Genomic DNA, 14,815 nt, shown 5'->3' with positions numbered 1-14,815 from the left:
CATTGAGCACGCAAATGTACTGCGCAGGCGCAGAGTTTCTTCTCGCGAGAAGAGGAACGTCAGCATGGCGGTGCTCCTTGAAACGAGTCTGGGCGATATTGTGATCGATTTGTTTACAGACGAAAGGCCTAAAAGTAAGACTACAAAAATTCTTACTCTTGGTGGTAGCTAATTTCTGTAAGCGGCTGCTGGTTGAGTCACTCACTGGGACGTTAAACTACAGAATTAATGGTTGCTAGCTACCGTCGTTAGCATGTTTGCTTCATATTCGTTTTAGTAACATTAGCCGGTGTTGTGCAAAGTTACCCATACATCGTGTTGCTATAAATACTCTGTTAATAAAGACTTAGTTAATTATAATTACTTTGGCTTAACTTGGACTCTGTGCTCTTTTTCCAGCTTGCTTAAACTTTCTGAAGTTATGCAAGATAAAATACTACAACTACTGCCTCATCCACAATGTGCAGGTAAAGCGAAATGTCCTGTATAAACTTTATGTGGTAGTGAATGGTTCAAATTTGGTTTTCTTTGGGAAGCCTCAAGCAACCCAGAATACGGTATGTAGTAATAGCGGAAGTTGGGTGTAAGTGGTGTTGCATTTGGACCCAGTAATAAGTTAATATGGCAGAATTCAAATTCAATTGAAACTGCATTGTTGCCATAATGGCAAACCAGCATGTAGACGTTACCGTGCAAGAAAGGAAGGTTGGTGTTTCTACTGCTAAGTTTGTTCCCATGCGTTCAGACTTGTTGATTAGTCTAGATTTTAATTTCCTTTTAGTACCTCCTTGCTTGTTAGCCACAACTTGAGACAAATAGTCCTCAGAACTTTATCCATGTTCCATGGCTCACCTTTATCAGCAGGACAAGTCTCTAAATACTCCCAAACAGTTTACTAGTTACACTTGTCTAGCACCTGCATGGTCGTGCATGCAGTGCGTCTCAGTTTTTCTACATGATAAACAAATGTTGTTCTTGTAAATTGAAGATTTTTTTTTTCTGTGAAATTACAGAAAACAAGGTTCTGGTAGCTCATTAACGAGGCTCTCCTGCAATTACTTTCTATAGCAGATAATGAATAAAAGAAGAACTTTTCTGTCATTTAAATGTCTAACTGCCAGTTAGTTACTTTGGTGTAGCATGAATGGCCATGGGGAAGGTCTTTGTAAGCAGGAAAAATACAGTTAAAAGTCCACAATTTATGCCCCTCTTCACATTTTCCAAAGCCAGATCGTATATTTGACAACCCTGCACTAGAGAGATCATATCTTGGCGGGTTTGAGAAAACCTCACTGTTCCCTTGGATGAGCTGGAGTTAGTGGCCGAGGAGTGGGAGGTCTGGGTTTCTCTGCTGCCCATGCAACCCCAATAAGCAGTAGATGGATGGATCACTGGAAGCCTGAACGTCAGAGTATAATTTCATATTAGATTTGTATTTGATATTGTAAAATTAAATGAGAAAAATGTAGTAGCTGAAGTTTTAAAATAACTGGAGTAATTTCATTTCTCATTCCGTCGAGAGTCACCTGTGCGTACTCCAGGTATTGCCGCTATAAAGAGACAAAGTTGCTGCTGTCAGCCTGCAGCAAAGTCTAAAAGAAACCTATCAAATTGACACATGCAGCAGTTTGTCAGTTAGAGTATTTCATTCAGACATCCGTTATTTTAGCTTCTTCTTGATTTAGTTGTGCTGCCACTGCGTAAAGCAAACCCATTGTCAGGGTTTTAATGCTGCTGGACCACCGGGCGTTTGCCTTTGGGTGTCGTCTGCCAATTTTTATTCATATATTTAATCGTATGTAGACTTTTCAGTAGAAACTTTTAACATCTGTAATCTTCTCCATATTTTTTCAGACTCTAATGAAGATTTTGCACTTTTTCTGTCTTTTTCTTCACATTATATGTGTAACATGTCATAACTCTTCATCTTCTTTCCAGAGAGACTTCATCATGCAGGCTGGAGATCCTACTGGCACAGGTCGTGGAGGAGAATCTGTGTATAGGTGAGTCTTATCCGTCTTTTAAGAGGGCAGCAGATTGAGGATGTTGGACAAAAAATAAAGATGCTCTCCATTGTGCCTTATTAGCAAACTGTATGGGGACCAGGCACGCTTTTTTGATCTGGAGAAAATGCCACGCATTAAACACAAGAAGAAGGGGACGGTGTCCATGGTGAACAATGGAAATGATCAGCACGGCTCTCAGGTGAATGAGATGAGCACCCAGTGTTGAGTGCTTTCAGACCAGTAACCACAGAAAAAATACATTATTATTCATCCCCTGTTGGTTAGACCAGATTAGATGATCTATAAACATATTCAACATTCATACAGAAATCATAGATCTGTATGTAATATATATTATAAATACATTTTAAGTAATATTTTGCAAGATTGTTTAACATGAGATACTATATCTAGAGGTATGTTTCTTCCTAGTTTCTAATTACTACTGGCGAGAACCTAGACTATCTGGATGGAGTTCATACAGTGTTTGGGGAAGTGACTGAGGGCATGGACGTCCTGAACAAAATCAATGAGGCCTTTGTTGACAAGGATTTTGTCCCATTCCAAGATATCAGGCGAGTCAAGACAAACTGTATTGCACTTGTTTTATCAACTTGAAGAATAATGTTAATGCTGCGTTCATTATCACTTTAATAAAAAAAAACCTCAGGGAATATTATTATTATTATCATCATTATTATTATTATTACATTTTGCTGTAGGATAAACCACACAGTGATCCTGGACGACCCGTTCGATGACCCTCCTGACCTACCGGTGCCTGATCGATCGCCTGAACCCACCAAGGAGCAGCTGGATGTGAGTATAGGGCCGCAGCTTCAATTAGATAGATGTTCATAGCAAGATCATAAAGCTAAGATAAAAAAGATATCTATCTCATATTTGCGATTCTAATTTTAACAAGTTTAAAGGTCAAACACCTTCTTTAACACATCCTGAACTAGGGCTGGGCCATATTATACCGTTCACGGTAATACCGTATAATGTTAGGCAACGATAGGAAAATGAAATATCGCGATAGAAATGAGTAAAACGCGCATGCGCAGTGCCTTTGTTTTCATACGCACATGGCCGATTGTTGAGTGAAACAGATGAACCAGAATTGGTTTGTAAAAATGGTGCAACTTCAGTGATGTGGAACTGGTTTGGTGTTTGTCCGTCAGATACACGACAAAGCACATTTTTTTGCAGAACATGCAAGCGGCCGTCGGACTAAGATGCTCTTAAATCTGGGAGTAATCTGGGTCCTAAACTCCGTATGCTTCAGGTCAAACAACACTGCAGCATCACTAGAGTTAAAAACTGTCTAAATTCTTTCATCTTTAATAAAACGATCAGCATTGCTGCTTTACCAGGTGTAACTATGAAGTTTAACTTCCAGGCATCCATGAAAACAAAATTTATTACATTTAACGGAGTTAGAAGTTAGCAGGAAGCTAGCGGAAGTTAGCTCGCTAGTTTCGCTAGTTACCTAAGCATGATATAGCATGTTCTGACTGAGAGATTTCTGAAAAAATTCAAACGTACAGCTCTGCTATCACTTCCAACATAAATGAAGACAGGAAACTAAACAGCAGTGACGTTTGTAGGGTTACTGAAGTTGGGCTAGCTGGTATATAATGATGTGCTACGTGATCGCTAGCGACACAGCTATGTTAGCATAACATAAACAGTGAAGCTGGAGGACGAACACTAACACTTTTCCACTTATAAAAGTTAACGTGAAGGTTCCTCATGGTTAGAGACAAATGCAATCGCATGGCAGGATGCTGTAAACGGACCAAACTTCAGTCAGGAGAACAACTGAGATAATCCATCCACAATACGAGGTTAGTCATTAATATACTGCAACAACATGGGAATAGAGCAGCTGCCAGAGAATTCAACATTAATGAATCAATGGTACAGAAGTGGAGGAAGCAAGAAGAATGAGTTTAATAAAGTTTGATTTATCTGACTGCTTTGTTTCGCTTAATGTGCCTTATAATCCCGTGCACCTTATGGTCCGAAAAATACGTACTGCACACTGCAGTTTAATGTTGCAAAGCACCTCTTTTTAACTTCAGTGGATATTATACATGGTTATGCTCAGGATATGTCAGCCCATTTCTACTGGAAATGCCTTTTGGTTAAACTTTCAGCAAGGAATTTGCATTTGCACTGTTACATTTTTATAAAGCTTTAATGTACATAAAAACCAGCTTCTTGTTTAAGTGAAAATAAATGATAGGTTGTCTTTTTGCGCTAGTAATGTTGTGGAGTTGTATTTTGTCTCGCATCAATTATATCGTCAGTTATATCGTTATCGCAAATTTTCAAATATATATCGTGATAAATATTTTTGGCCATATTGCCCTGCTCTATCCTGAACTTTCTTAGGCAGCTTGCTTGTTAAAGTTGTTTAAAAGAATATTGATCTCGATGGACATCAATGTTCTGTTTTGGATGTTGGCTGCCTTCTCTGTCAAGATGACCCCACACTGCCCTGCGGAGTCCAATCCGTGACTGATAGTGTTCTGTTGTGTGTTTTTCTATCTAGGTATGCTTCGACTGCAATGGCAGTGAGTTTGACATCATTGTAATGCTGAAAAATTAAGCTGCTGCCAGTCAGATCCTTTCCAGATGGTTTTTCAGAATCGAACGATACTTTGTTGCGTTCATAATTCGATCAGTTTTGACAAGATCCCCAACACCACTGGCTGAAACTTAACCCCAAACCATGACAGAGCCTTTGCCATGTTTTACAGATGGCTGTAAGCACATGCTTTCTGAATTGTGTAGAAGTAGTACTTGTACACACTGCAGTAAAAGAAGCAGCCAATATGCAAAAAGCACTTTGAACAATCGTCAGAAAGCCAAGAGAACTATTACGCAAAGACCACTTTAAAAATTAGGTCTGGCACCTTGGAAGCAAAATCTAAAGAAATTAGCATGACTTCTGTACAGTACCGTAAGTAAATGTTTCTGCCATGGCTGTGCAGAGTGGCCGTATCGGTGCAGATGAAGTGGTCGATGATACAGATGGGAAAGGAGCCGAGGAACTGGAGGAGAAGCTGAAGGAGAAAGAGGCCAAGACTCAGGCTATCCTGTTGGAGATGGTAAGATAAGGAAACCTGCTCTCAGCTTTATGTTGAAGTGTGTGTGTGAGAGTGCGTGTAAGAAGATGCAAAAAAATAAATACTCAAGCTTCTGTTGTAAATCCATCCAGGTGGGCGACCTCCCTGATGCAGATGTGAAGCCTCCAGAAAACGTGCTGTTTGTGTGCAAGCTGAACCCAGTGACCACAGATGAGGACCTGGAAATCATTTTTTCTCGCTTTGGATGCATAAAAAGGTGACGCTTCACTCCAAGTACTACAAAGTATCTTGTTTTTCAGTTATTTCTATTTATTATATTTTGCCTTGGTTCTATATTGTCTTCTTCAAATAATCCTTTGTTCTGTGTAGCTGTGAGATCATCAGAGACTGGAAAACTGGAGACTCCCTCTGTTATGCTTTTATAGAGTTTGAAAAGGTAAGTGTGTGTATACTGCAGTGATGGCAGTTTAAAGAAAAAGTTCTAGATTTAAGGAAACACTTTTTTCCTCTATAATAATAATATAATCAGTGCATTATGTTTACTCTATTTATAGTTTTTAGAGATATCGTGATGATCTGTTTTGGTGTCATGAGCTTGAGCCAGGGCACGGTTAGTCTGGTTAGCTTACTGATTAACATGTCCCTAATGACATGTTTGTGTGTACACATTTGGCATTTCAGTTTGCATGACACAACCAGTATATCTTTAACAGTCTTCCATGTTTCACTGTCCTTTTGTGTGATACATATGTGCAGAATGGGGAAGCATATCTATCAGTATCAGTAGAGTAAATACAATAAATTTAGTGAAAGTGATAGATGGGAAAGCCCTGGTCAGGAGTAATGGAAATCAGTCATGTTCTTATAGTGACATGTTGTTGTCATGCTGTGCCTCAGTGGAGTCGGTATCATAGAGAAGTGAGAACTAAACCCACGATATAAGACTGTGTTTATCATGAAGGTGCTGTCAGCCTGCTATACATTGTGAAAATAAAAAACATAAAACTTTGATTTTGTGGAATTTGCCCCAGGTTATGACTGGTAATGACTTATAACTATTAAAAGGGCAACTCCCTGTGGTAAACTCGTAAACTACACCATCAGAAGATAACGAAGAACACAATCATGGACTATTAGTTTTTTCACTGACTATGGTGAATTATTGATTGAGTGCACTTGGCCTCAGAACATCCCAACACCTGCATGCACACCGCTGGAGCTTTCAGAGGCGTTTCAATCATGTTTCATTTAAAAAAACAAAATGGGTTCAAATTATTTGGGTTAGCATTCGTCCACAAGAGGGCAAAACAATGCAAGGCAGTGCATAGCTAATTGCAGAGTCACATATATTGCAACATAAGCGCGTCTTTAAAAAGATCTACAAGCATATAGATTGCAAATGAAACAAACAAAAGAATTATGTTAAAGTACATCAAATGTATATTTGAAACTTTGAGCGAGCTCTGCTATAAAAATATGGAACAGCAGTTATCTACCTCAGTGTAAACAATGATCAAACGATCCGTAGGATTCCTCTGACGTTCACTCAGTGGGATGGTTTCTTCCTGTTAAAAGTGATATTTTTCTCCCCACTGTCACCAAGTGCTTGCTTGTGTGATTATTGAGGTTTCTTTCTAATATTGTTAGGTCTTTATCTAACTATATTAAGAGACTTGAGCCCACACTACTTGGGTAGAATATTTTTCTTTTTTACTTTTACTGTTTTATCCTGTTTTTTATCACCAGTAAATTCATTACAACAAAATATTTCCAAACAGGTCTTCAGGTCTGCACTCACTGGAGCAGAGTTGAATTGTGAGCTCTGCCGTTAATACCGCTTCTCTGGTTAATGAACTATTCCAGGCCTAAATCTATCCTCTGTTAGGTTTAAGCAGCAGGGAAATGTTTGGCTCATCTGTAAAACGTGCAAAAGTATGCGGATCTTAATAGACAGGAAACACTAAATTGTATTTTATTTATAATTTACTGGGAAGTTTATCACCAGCTGTCGAGACCTTTATGTGGATCAGCTTATATGTAAGAAGACATAATGGGATATGCAGTAATAGAAATCCAGGATGCTTCTTGATTCAAGCATGTTAGCAAATTACATACAGTACTACGTCTGGGCCCTGTTGTGATCTGTAATTCAATTTGACACCCCAGCTGTTATTGCTAATGTATGTAACTTATACTGTACTGTTACCATTAATTTATACAAATATAAAATGGCTTAAAGGTTAGAACCAAAAAATGTTTTTATAAAAGCAAAAAAACAAATGCAGGTCTGTGTTGTTTGCTTCAGTTGTTCAGCTGATGTCCATGTATATGTTCCCTAATTCTTGATTTCTGATTAATGAAAGTTTAAATATTCATTGGTAGTGCTACATGGTGTGAGTCCCAGCCAAGGGGTTTTCCCTTATGATTAGCAGAGAGGTTTCGTGCCATGTAATCTCTGTCAGTAGGGAGGATACCTTTGCCTATCATTCTTATTTAAGGAGTTTGGCACTTAATGTCAAATTATCCTCAAGGTCTTTTCTTCTTCTCGGATATCTGATAGTAGGCACTGATAATGGTTCTTATTGGAAAACCTTGCTGTTGTTTAGAGGGTTTCTTACTGTTTGCTTAGTTCATTAATGTTGAGAACATCTGTTTTTTCTTTTCTTATTTTTGGAAAAGCATATTTTTGCTTTTTAAACGCTGAAAATATCATAAATATAACAGATTACTGCTGTCTTTTGGTTTCAGTTTCCAGTAACTTAACGTTTTATCAAAACTCGATCTTGATTCTTGTTTCACATGATTGATGATGCATTAATTCCTGCATGACTGTCAACGACATGCACAGATGTTTTTGGACTATTCATATTGAAGCTTTAGTATTAGTGGTTTGCTCTTGCATGTATTTTGGAGCCAGACGTGTCCATATTTAGGCCAAAACGTATTAACAGCTTATGCTAGCTAGCTTGGTTATCAAGTGGCATCTATATATTAGGGTGTCTGTTTACATTCAGTGCACACAATATAAAATACTAAAAGTTCAGTCACCAAAACTGAACCACAAACCTTTTATACCACTTGAATCACCCAATGAGATGTATTGCTTTGTCAGATAAATTCATTAATAATGCTACAACAGCACAAACACACTGGAGAAGACGAGTTCAGAATTAGCAGAGGTGGCTTAATTCCTACAGAAACGCCCACTGCAAAGCTGTTATGAAACTGAAAACTGTCTATAAGCCAAGATGTTTGTATCAAATAGCATTACTGCAGTCTGTGGAGAATAACTTGCTTTTGAAGTTAGCCTCAAGAGGCCATAAGAGGAACTACAGTTTTTGTTACTTTGGTGCTGGTAGACATTGCCATTTGGTCTGCACATGCAAACGTCCTGGTGGGAGGGGGTCTTCAGTTTAATGTGTGTTATAGAATAGAATTCAACTTTATTGTCATTGCACATGCACAGGTACAGGGCAACGAAATGCAGTTTGCATCCATCCAGAAGTGCTTTAGTGATATAGATATATTACAATATATATTAGCAATAATATACATATGTAAGTATATTACAGAAATGGGTCTATTATGGTATGTTATAATGTACACGGTATGAAGTATGTTGTGAATATTCTATAACTATAAGTATGTACAGGCTGTAGTGAGTACAAGCTATGTACAGGCTATGAACAGGATATAAATATGAAAAACTATACAGAATATGAAATAAATAACTTTACAGAATCTGAGATATACAGCTATACAGAGATGGGAACTATGCAAGTTGTAAACAGTTGTAGGATTAAAAATTATCGTATGTACAGGATGATTATTTACACAGAGCTATACAGTAGTGCAGTTAAGATAAGTGAGGGTGTGGATAATTTCTACAGAGGCTATGTAAAGTGCTATGTTATATAACCTAAATTATAATGTTGAGCAAAGTAATCAGGACTACAACTTTTACCATTATCGAGCAGCTTTACTACCAGTTTGTTTTTTGTTTTGTTTTTTAACTGAAGAAGCTTCTCGGATGAGAGGTGAAATGTCTTCAAGCAACTTAAAGAAGTCCAGACGCTTTTCTTTCCAAGCTCCTTAGATTTACTGTGGGGTTTTTTTCTCCACAGCAAGAAGACTGTGAGAAAGCTTACTTCAAAATGGACAACGTGCTCATTGACGACAGACGCATTCACGTAGACTTCAGTCAATCAGTTGCAAAGATCAAATGGAAAGGGAAAGGTAATGAAGCTGAAGGCTTTGTGGTTTGCATGTTAGTTTATGTTGTTTAAAGTGCACCAGTTACACCAAAGTTTCTGTCATTAGTGGTGTTGTTCTCCCTTTGTATTACCACACCTTTTCATTAGCTGTGACCTTCACTGCTTTCTCCGTTTCCTAGGGGGGAAATACACTAAAGACGACTTCAAAGCTTATGAGAAGGATGTAGAGAATCGATCCAAACTGGCTCTCAAGGATCAGGTGAAGCCAAAACAAGAGTATCCTTGTGCGTCAATAGGCTGGGATTGAGTTTTCCAGCTTTTCCACTTCGTGCCACAACATATCATTCTGCAGTACATGCCAGCTGCTGTGTGCTTTTTTTGTTTTTTCCTTTTCTTTTCCTGGTTTGAGTTGGCAGAGCTTTCAGAACTGACTGTCTCAACTTCCTGGAGATTTCCATAACTCAGGTAAAAGTTCCAAGTACAACCTGATAATCGAGGAAGAAGAGGAGGCACCGAGTCATCGGCACTCTGAGAAGAAACATAAAGAGAAGAGGCACCATCATCATTCAGATGATGAGGACAGCAGGAAGTCCAAAAAGCGCAAGGTAATAGTCAGTCCATGACATGACATAACATTTATTTCTTTGCTTGCTGATCAGTAAGAATTGTTTTAGAAATGTTTTTAATTCTGTTAGTGATGCACCTAAAGACATGCGAGCCACTTCATTGGTTACGCCTTTTAACTCTCCAGTAACACAAATATTTATCTTTGTGTTATTTAATTATGTTCAAATCACACAACAGCAACTTAATGCATTTAGACATTAACAAGATGACCTACTGAAGTTCAAACTGAGCATTAGAATGGGAATTGTTAAAGTGACTTTGAATGTGGCAAATGGGCTGGTCTGAGTATTTCAGAAACTGCTGGTCTACTGGGATGTTTCCACAAAATAGTCTCTTGGGTTTACTGAGAATGTTCCAAAAAAACAGAGAGTATACATTGATCACAGAAGCAACCTTTTGAGATTTACTTATCTGGATGACTGAGCATGCATCGAGACATATACACTGATATGCAGTTGTCTGTGTAAAAATGCCTTGTTGGTGTCAAAGGTCAGAAGACAATGACAACACTCCATTTTTCCACTTATTTAACAGGGTAACACATGGTAATGAACATCAGTATACCAAACACATAAAGTGTAATTATGTCAGATCATCGGAAAACTGCTCATTTACAACTGCAGTCTCGGAGCAGGTTGCATTAAACTTTATAATAAACAAAAAACCATAGAGATATATGGCGAAAACAAAAAGCATGAATAGACACAAATGAGTTAAAAGTGGTCACAGATGTGGTTTGCCAATGTTTAGGATAAGCTTTTAACAGTATGTGGAGTGCTCCTTTATTGCCACGGGTAAACTATTCTAATATTTAGTTCCCTTTAGTGAAAGCACAGTTTGTCCACGTGCAGTGCCCTTATAGGTGTCGTGCTGTTTGAGAAAAATATGCTAGTATCAAAGTATCACTTCCAGTCAGGCAGGCGCTCATTTCAGAATCAAACCGAGGTAACTGTGAGTCACTAGTCCTGAATTTTGAATATTTGACTTTCTGCGCGGTGGGGACAGGATGCTGTCCTGTGGCAACCTACATAACTCTGGTTTTGGCATCTTTGATCATCATCTGTGAAGGATCACAGTCCTACACAGTTATATTCATAAAAAGCATGTCCCGGTCATAGTTTCTTTTCTTTTTTTTGTTTTCCTTTGTTTTAAAGAGTAGCAGCGCGGTTCATGTTAAAGTAGAGCATAACTTCTTTAGCTATAAAATTCATGTTGAATTTTCTGAGGGATTAAACCATCTTAACCCAGTGGTAAAGAGAGTTAGTCAGACTAGCTGCTGTATTTTGTATCATTATAGAAATATAAATTTCACACAGCAGATGAAGGTATTACGTGTTCTAAGAGTTATCATCAGTACTTGTGCTGATAACACTTGGAGTAGTAAAAGAATATTACCATGAAACGGAGGCAGAGGCAGATGCGTGCCTCTACATGAGGTGACACTTCACCTTTATTAAAGACTAACTGGATCGTTTTAATTAACATACAGTTATTATCATGTTATTTCTTGTGCACATATAACTGCTTTAACCTGGTACAGGTTCTGACTTTTTCAAAAAGAAAACAGACACTCTGATATATCAGTGATGAAAGTAATTGATCAAGAAAATAGTTGCACATCTCCCACTCACTCAACCAAAGTACCTCCAATAAGTTGATTTCTACTTATAGAAAAGGTGGGCTACATGGATTATAAATAGTCAGTCTATATTGTTATACACAGTAAATATATTAATATTTAGAAAAGTCTTCTAAATAGTTTAGAAGCTTGTAATCACAAGCTCTACTGCCCATGTCACATCCAGCTAACATAATAACAATGAAGGAGATGTGTAAGAGAGTAAGCAGCAGTCAGGTCCTGAAAATGTGTTGCACTTGTTTAACTGATGATCAGACGATTCGAGCACCTCTGTAACAGCAGAGGTTTTGGTTGTGTGTGGGACTGAACTGTTCAAGAGTGTTATCACCGCACCACAGAGGAAAGATATCGGTGAACGTTTTAGAGAAGCCAGTCTGGGAAAGGTTATAAGGTCATTCCCAACAATTTGAATTCCACCATGGACGATAAGATGGATTATTCACAAGTGGAAAAGACAGTTGTCAGTGATTCAGAGATCGGACCTCCCAGCAATGCTCTGAGAAACTGTAAAAAACACAAGAGGTACATCTCATTATACGAGCCTCAGATAACATGTTAAAGGTCAAAGATCATTACAGTTCACTTGGCAAAAGACTGAACCAGTATTGATTTTTCGGATCAGCGGTGTCCAACTCCAGGCCTCAAGGTCCTGTAGGTTTTAAATGCGTCCTTGAACCAATACAGTTGATTTAAATGGCTAATTTACCTCCTCAACATGTCTTGACGTTCTCCAGAGGCCTGATAATGAACTAATCATTTGATTCAGGTGTGTTGACCCAGGGACAACACACCTGCAGGAGGCCTGGAGTTGGACATCCCTGATTTAGGGTCTGAAATAATTATACTGTGTTCACTGAGTTATTTCCTTTGTTATACAGAGTTGCAATCACAGTGCATCACTGAGCCCTATTTAGTCTAGGTCTACACACACAACACACACAGTTGAATATAAATGTTTGACAGAAATCTGCCTCGTTAGGTGATGGGCTCACTGTCAGTTACAACCGTCCCTGAGTGTGTTTTACAGCGTCTGTGTTTACAGGCGAGGAGTTACCTGGCTGGCTGCCTAATTAGGTTATGAAGTGATCGACTCCATTGTTTACACACTGACCTTTGATATCTGGAGTTTCCTCGTTTCCATTAAAACCATCTGTCAGTGTGTAGCCCAGCACATTGTGGACAGTTTGTTGATTGTGTTAAAAACCGTTTGTTCTCATTTCTGCAATGACTCCACAAAAACATGTGTGTCACATGTTCAGCTGCATCATATGGAATTTAATAGTCAGCATGTTTTTCACAGATGGTATCATATGTCAAGATAGCCCCAGCTTATCATGTGATGTGTTTCCTTGTTTCTTTGGTTAATTATACATTTGTCCAGTCAGTATTTACTTTTAATTATTCTCCTAAGATCTTCCTTTCTAGGCTCTTTTGCCTAGAAAAGAGCCCAGTGTATCAACACCTCCACAGGGAAAAGAATGGAATAGATTGGTTGTTTTTATTTTTTTACAACTTTGGATGTGGAGTGAAACCAGTCAGGACAGAATTCATTGCAATATTTATATCATTTATATCATTACATTTGTGTAACTGCTCTACTCATGTTTAAGTATAGCAGTAAATGCTAACACTCAAACATTTATGGTCATTTTTAAAAGAAAAGAAATACACTGTTGTTTTTGTAACGTGACATTGATCAGTCATGTTGTAAATATACATTTTTTACTGCATGACTTGCAATTTTTTTGGCTCTTGAACTTGTGTCTAATGTATAATAGTGTCAGACAATATGTGGATCTTTCAGTCATGTCATAAATAGCCTCAGTGTATGTAAAAGGTTAACTTAAAGGTCATATTAAAGGGATTTTTCTGGATCAGAAGGAGTCCTTGCAGGACTTCCTGTCCACCGACAGTAAATAATTAGTCGTTTACTTTATTTGAGAGAAACCTGCATTTTCCTGTTATGTCTGAACTTCGGATAAACAAAAACGGCTCGTGCATGAATAAATCCAGCCCTACCTGAAAAACGAAGACAAAATAAGATTCTTGGAAAATATTTTCCCAAGTGCCTGAGAAACACTCATTTCCCAGAGATGCCATGGGTCCGAGGGGAAAGTAGCAACTTTTACCTTGTAAAAGCGAAACATGAAATTTGTTCCTGTGCGTTATCTGTCAGGTCTTATCTTATGTCAATCCTTTTGACTGATCCTTGTTCTCAGGCTTACAAGTTGAACATAACTCTTGGCTGACTGACGTCATTTTCAGTTACTGCAAATTTATTTCCTGCATGACACACGCCTTCAGAATCTCCTGAAACTGAAACAGTTTATGAGCTGATTGCTAGCCTAGCAGCATTAAGGCTGCAAACCACCCTCAGGATGCTTTGTGCAACACGCTGGAAACCGGGTAATAATAGAGCTTATTGTTCCATACGTATGCAAATCCTACAATTGTGTACTGATGAAAATATATTAAATACCAGTAACCAAAAGAGAGAAGAGAACATTTTTTGTAGCTTTCTCTTTATGGACTTAAAGACGAGCTGCTTTACTGAACATACTCTGCCTCTCCTTCTTTTCCAGGACAGTGAGGAGGGCAGGCGGGACAGAAAGGGAGGCCGCCAGCGTTCACGCTCACGATCTCGCTCCAGAGACAGGGACCACAAGCACAGCAAGTCCCGGGTCAAACATGGGAAAGAGGGGCACGATAAAGGCCACAGGGACAGGAGCCGCAGTCGCTCTCCCAAGAGGTCCAAGGACAAGGAGAAGAGTAGATACAGATGAGGGAGGACAGAGGACGAATGAGATATATATGTATTTGGACCACAGCCACTGAACTGTGATCATCATGAAATGTCTGAATATTCATCATCTTAAACTTCCTCTTAAATCACTTGATCTTGACCTTTAGGGAACTAGTCGGGTGATTGTCAGGTTTTTGTCACGTCGCCTAGATCGGCACTAAGAAATGTTTTTTTTTTTTTTATATGTGCATTAAAAGTTCACTGTAACGAGGTTTTTATTTGATCACTTCTTTCACTTCATTTGAATGCCGTGGCAGATGTCACCGAATAAGTGTTGTTTACTTCCTTTCCTTGAACCCCACACATTTTTTAGAACAAAAGTGGTAGATGATTAATATCCAACCTTCAACTTTCTGACTGTGCGGTCTTTTACATTTAGAAAATGTCAACATGGAAAATTGCTGGGTGGTGTAATCAGACTGCTGAGG

General features: G+C 38.5%; 1 protein-coding gene across 1 annotated transcript; it reads left to right on the top strand.

Annotated features, from left to right (window-relative positions):
- The first annotated feature begins 30 nt into the window (after window positions 1-30).
- ppil4 (peptidylprolyl isomerase (cyclophilin)-like 4) lies at window positions 31-14,599 on the top strand. Its single transcript, XM_005931095.3, has 13 exons — window positions 31-134; window positions 400-467; window positions 1,939-2,003; window positions 2,088-2,205; window positions 2,439-2,581; window positions 2,729-2,825; window positions 5,009-5,125; window positions 5,236-5,360; window positions 5,474-5,540; window positions 9,229-9,340; window positions 9,498-9,594; window positions 9,791-9,923; window positions 14,167-14,599. Exons 1-13 carry the CDS (start codon window positions 65-67, stop codon window positions 14,365-14,367), a joined length of 1,413 nt encoding a protein of 470 aa, XP_005931157.1. The 5' UTR covers window positions 31-64; the 3' UTR covers window positions 14,368-14,599.
- The last annotated feature ends 216 nt before the right edge of the window (window positions 14,600-14,815 follow it).

The sequence above is a fragment of the Haplochromis burtoni genome, unplaced genomic scaffold (genome assembly GCF_018398535.1).
Source record: "Haplochromis burtoni strain Fernald_Lab_line unplaced genomic scaffold, NCSU_Asbu1 Contig_103, whole genome shotgun sequence".
NCBI lineage: Eukaryota > Metazoa > Chordata > Actinopteri > Cichliformes > Cichlidae > Haplochromis > Haplochromis burtoni.
Note: the sequence above shows the minus strand (reverse complement) of the source record. Positions and strands in the feature narration are given on the sequence as shown.

Excerpts from the sequence above, each read along its gene's own strand:
- ppil4 (XM_005931095.3), top strand. The coding sequence starts at position 65 with ATGGCGGTGCTCCTTGAAACGAGTCTGGGCGATATTGTGATCGATTTG. Across the intron at positions 468-1,938 it reads GCCTCATCCACAATGTGCAG|AGAGACTTCATCATGCAGGC; the intron begins GTAAAGCGAAAT and ends TCTTCTTTCCAG. Across the intron at positions 2,582-2,728 it reads GTCCCATTCCAAGATATCAG|GATAAACCACACAGTGATCC; the intron begins GCGAGTCAAGAC and ends ATTTTGCTGTAG.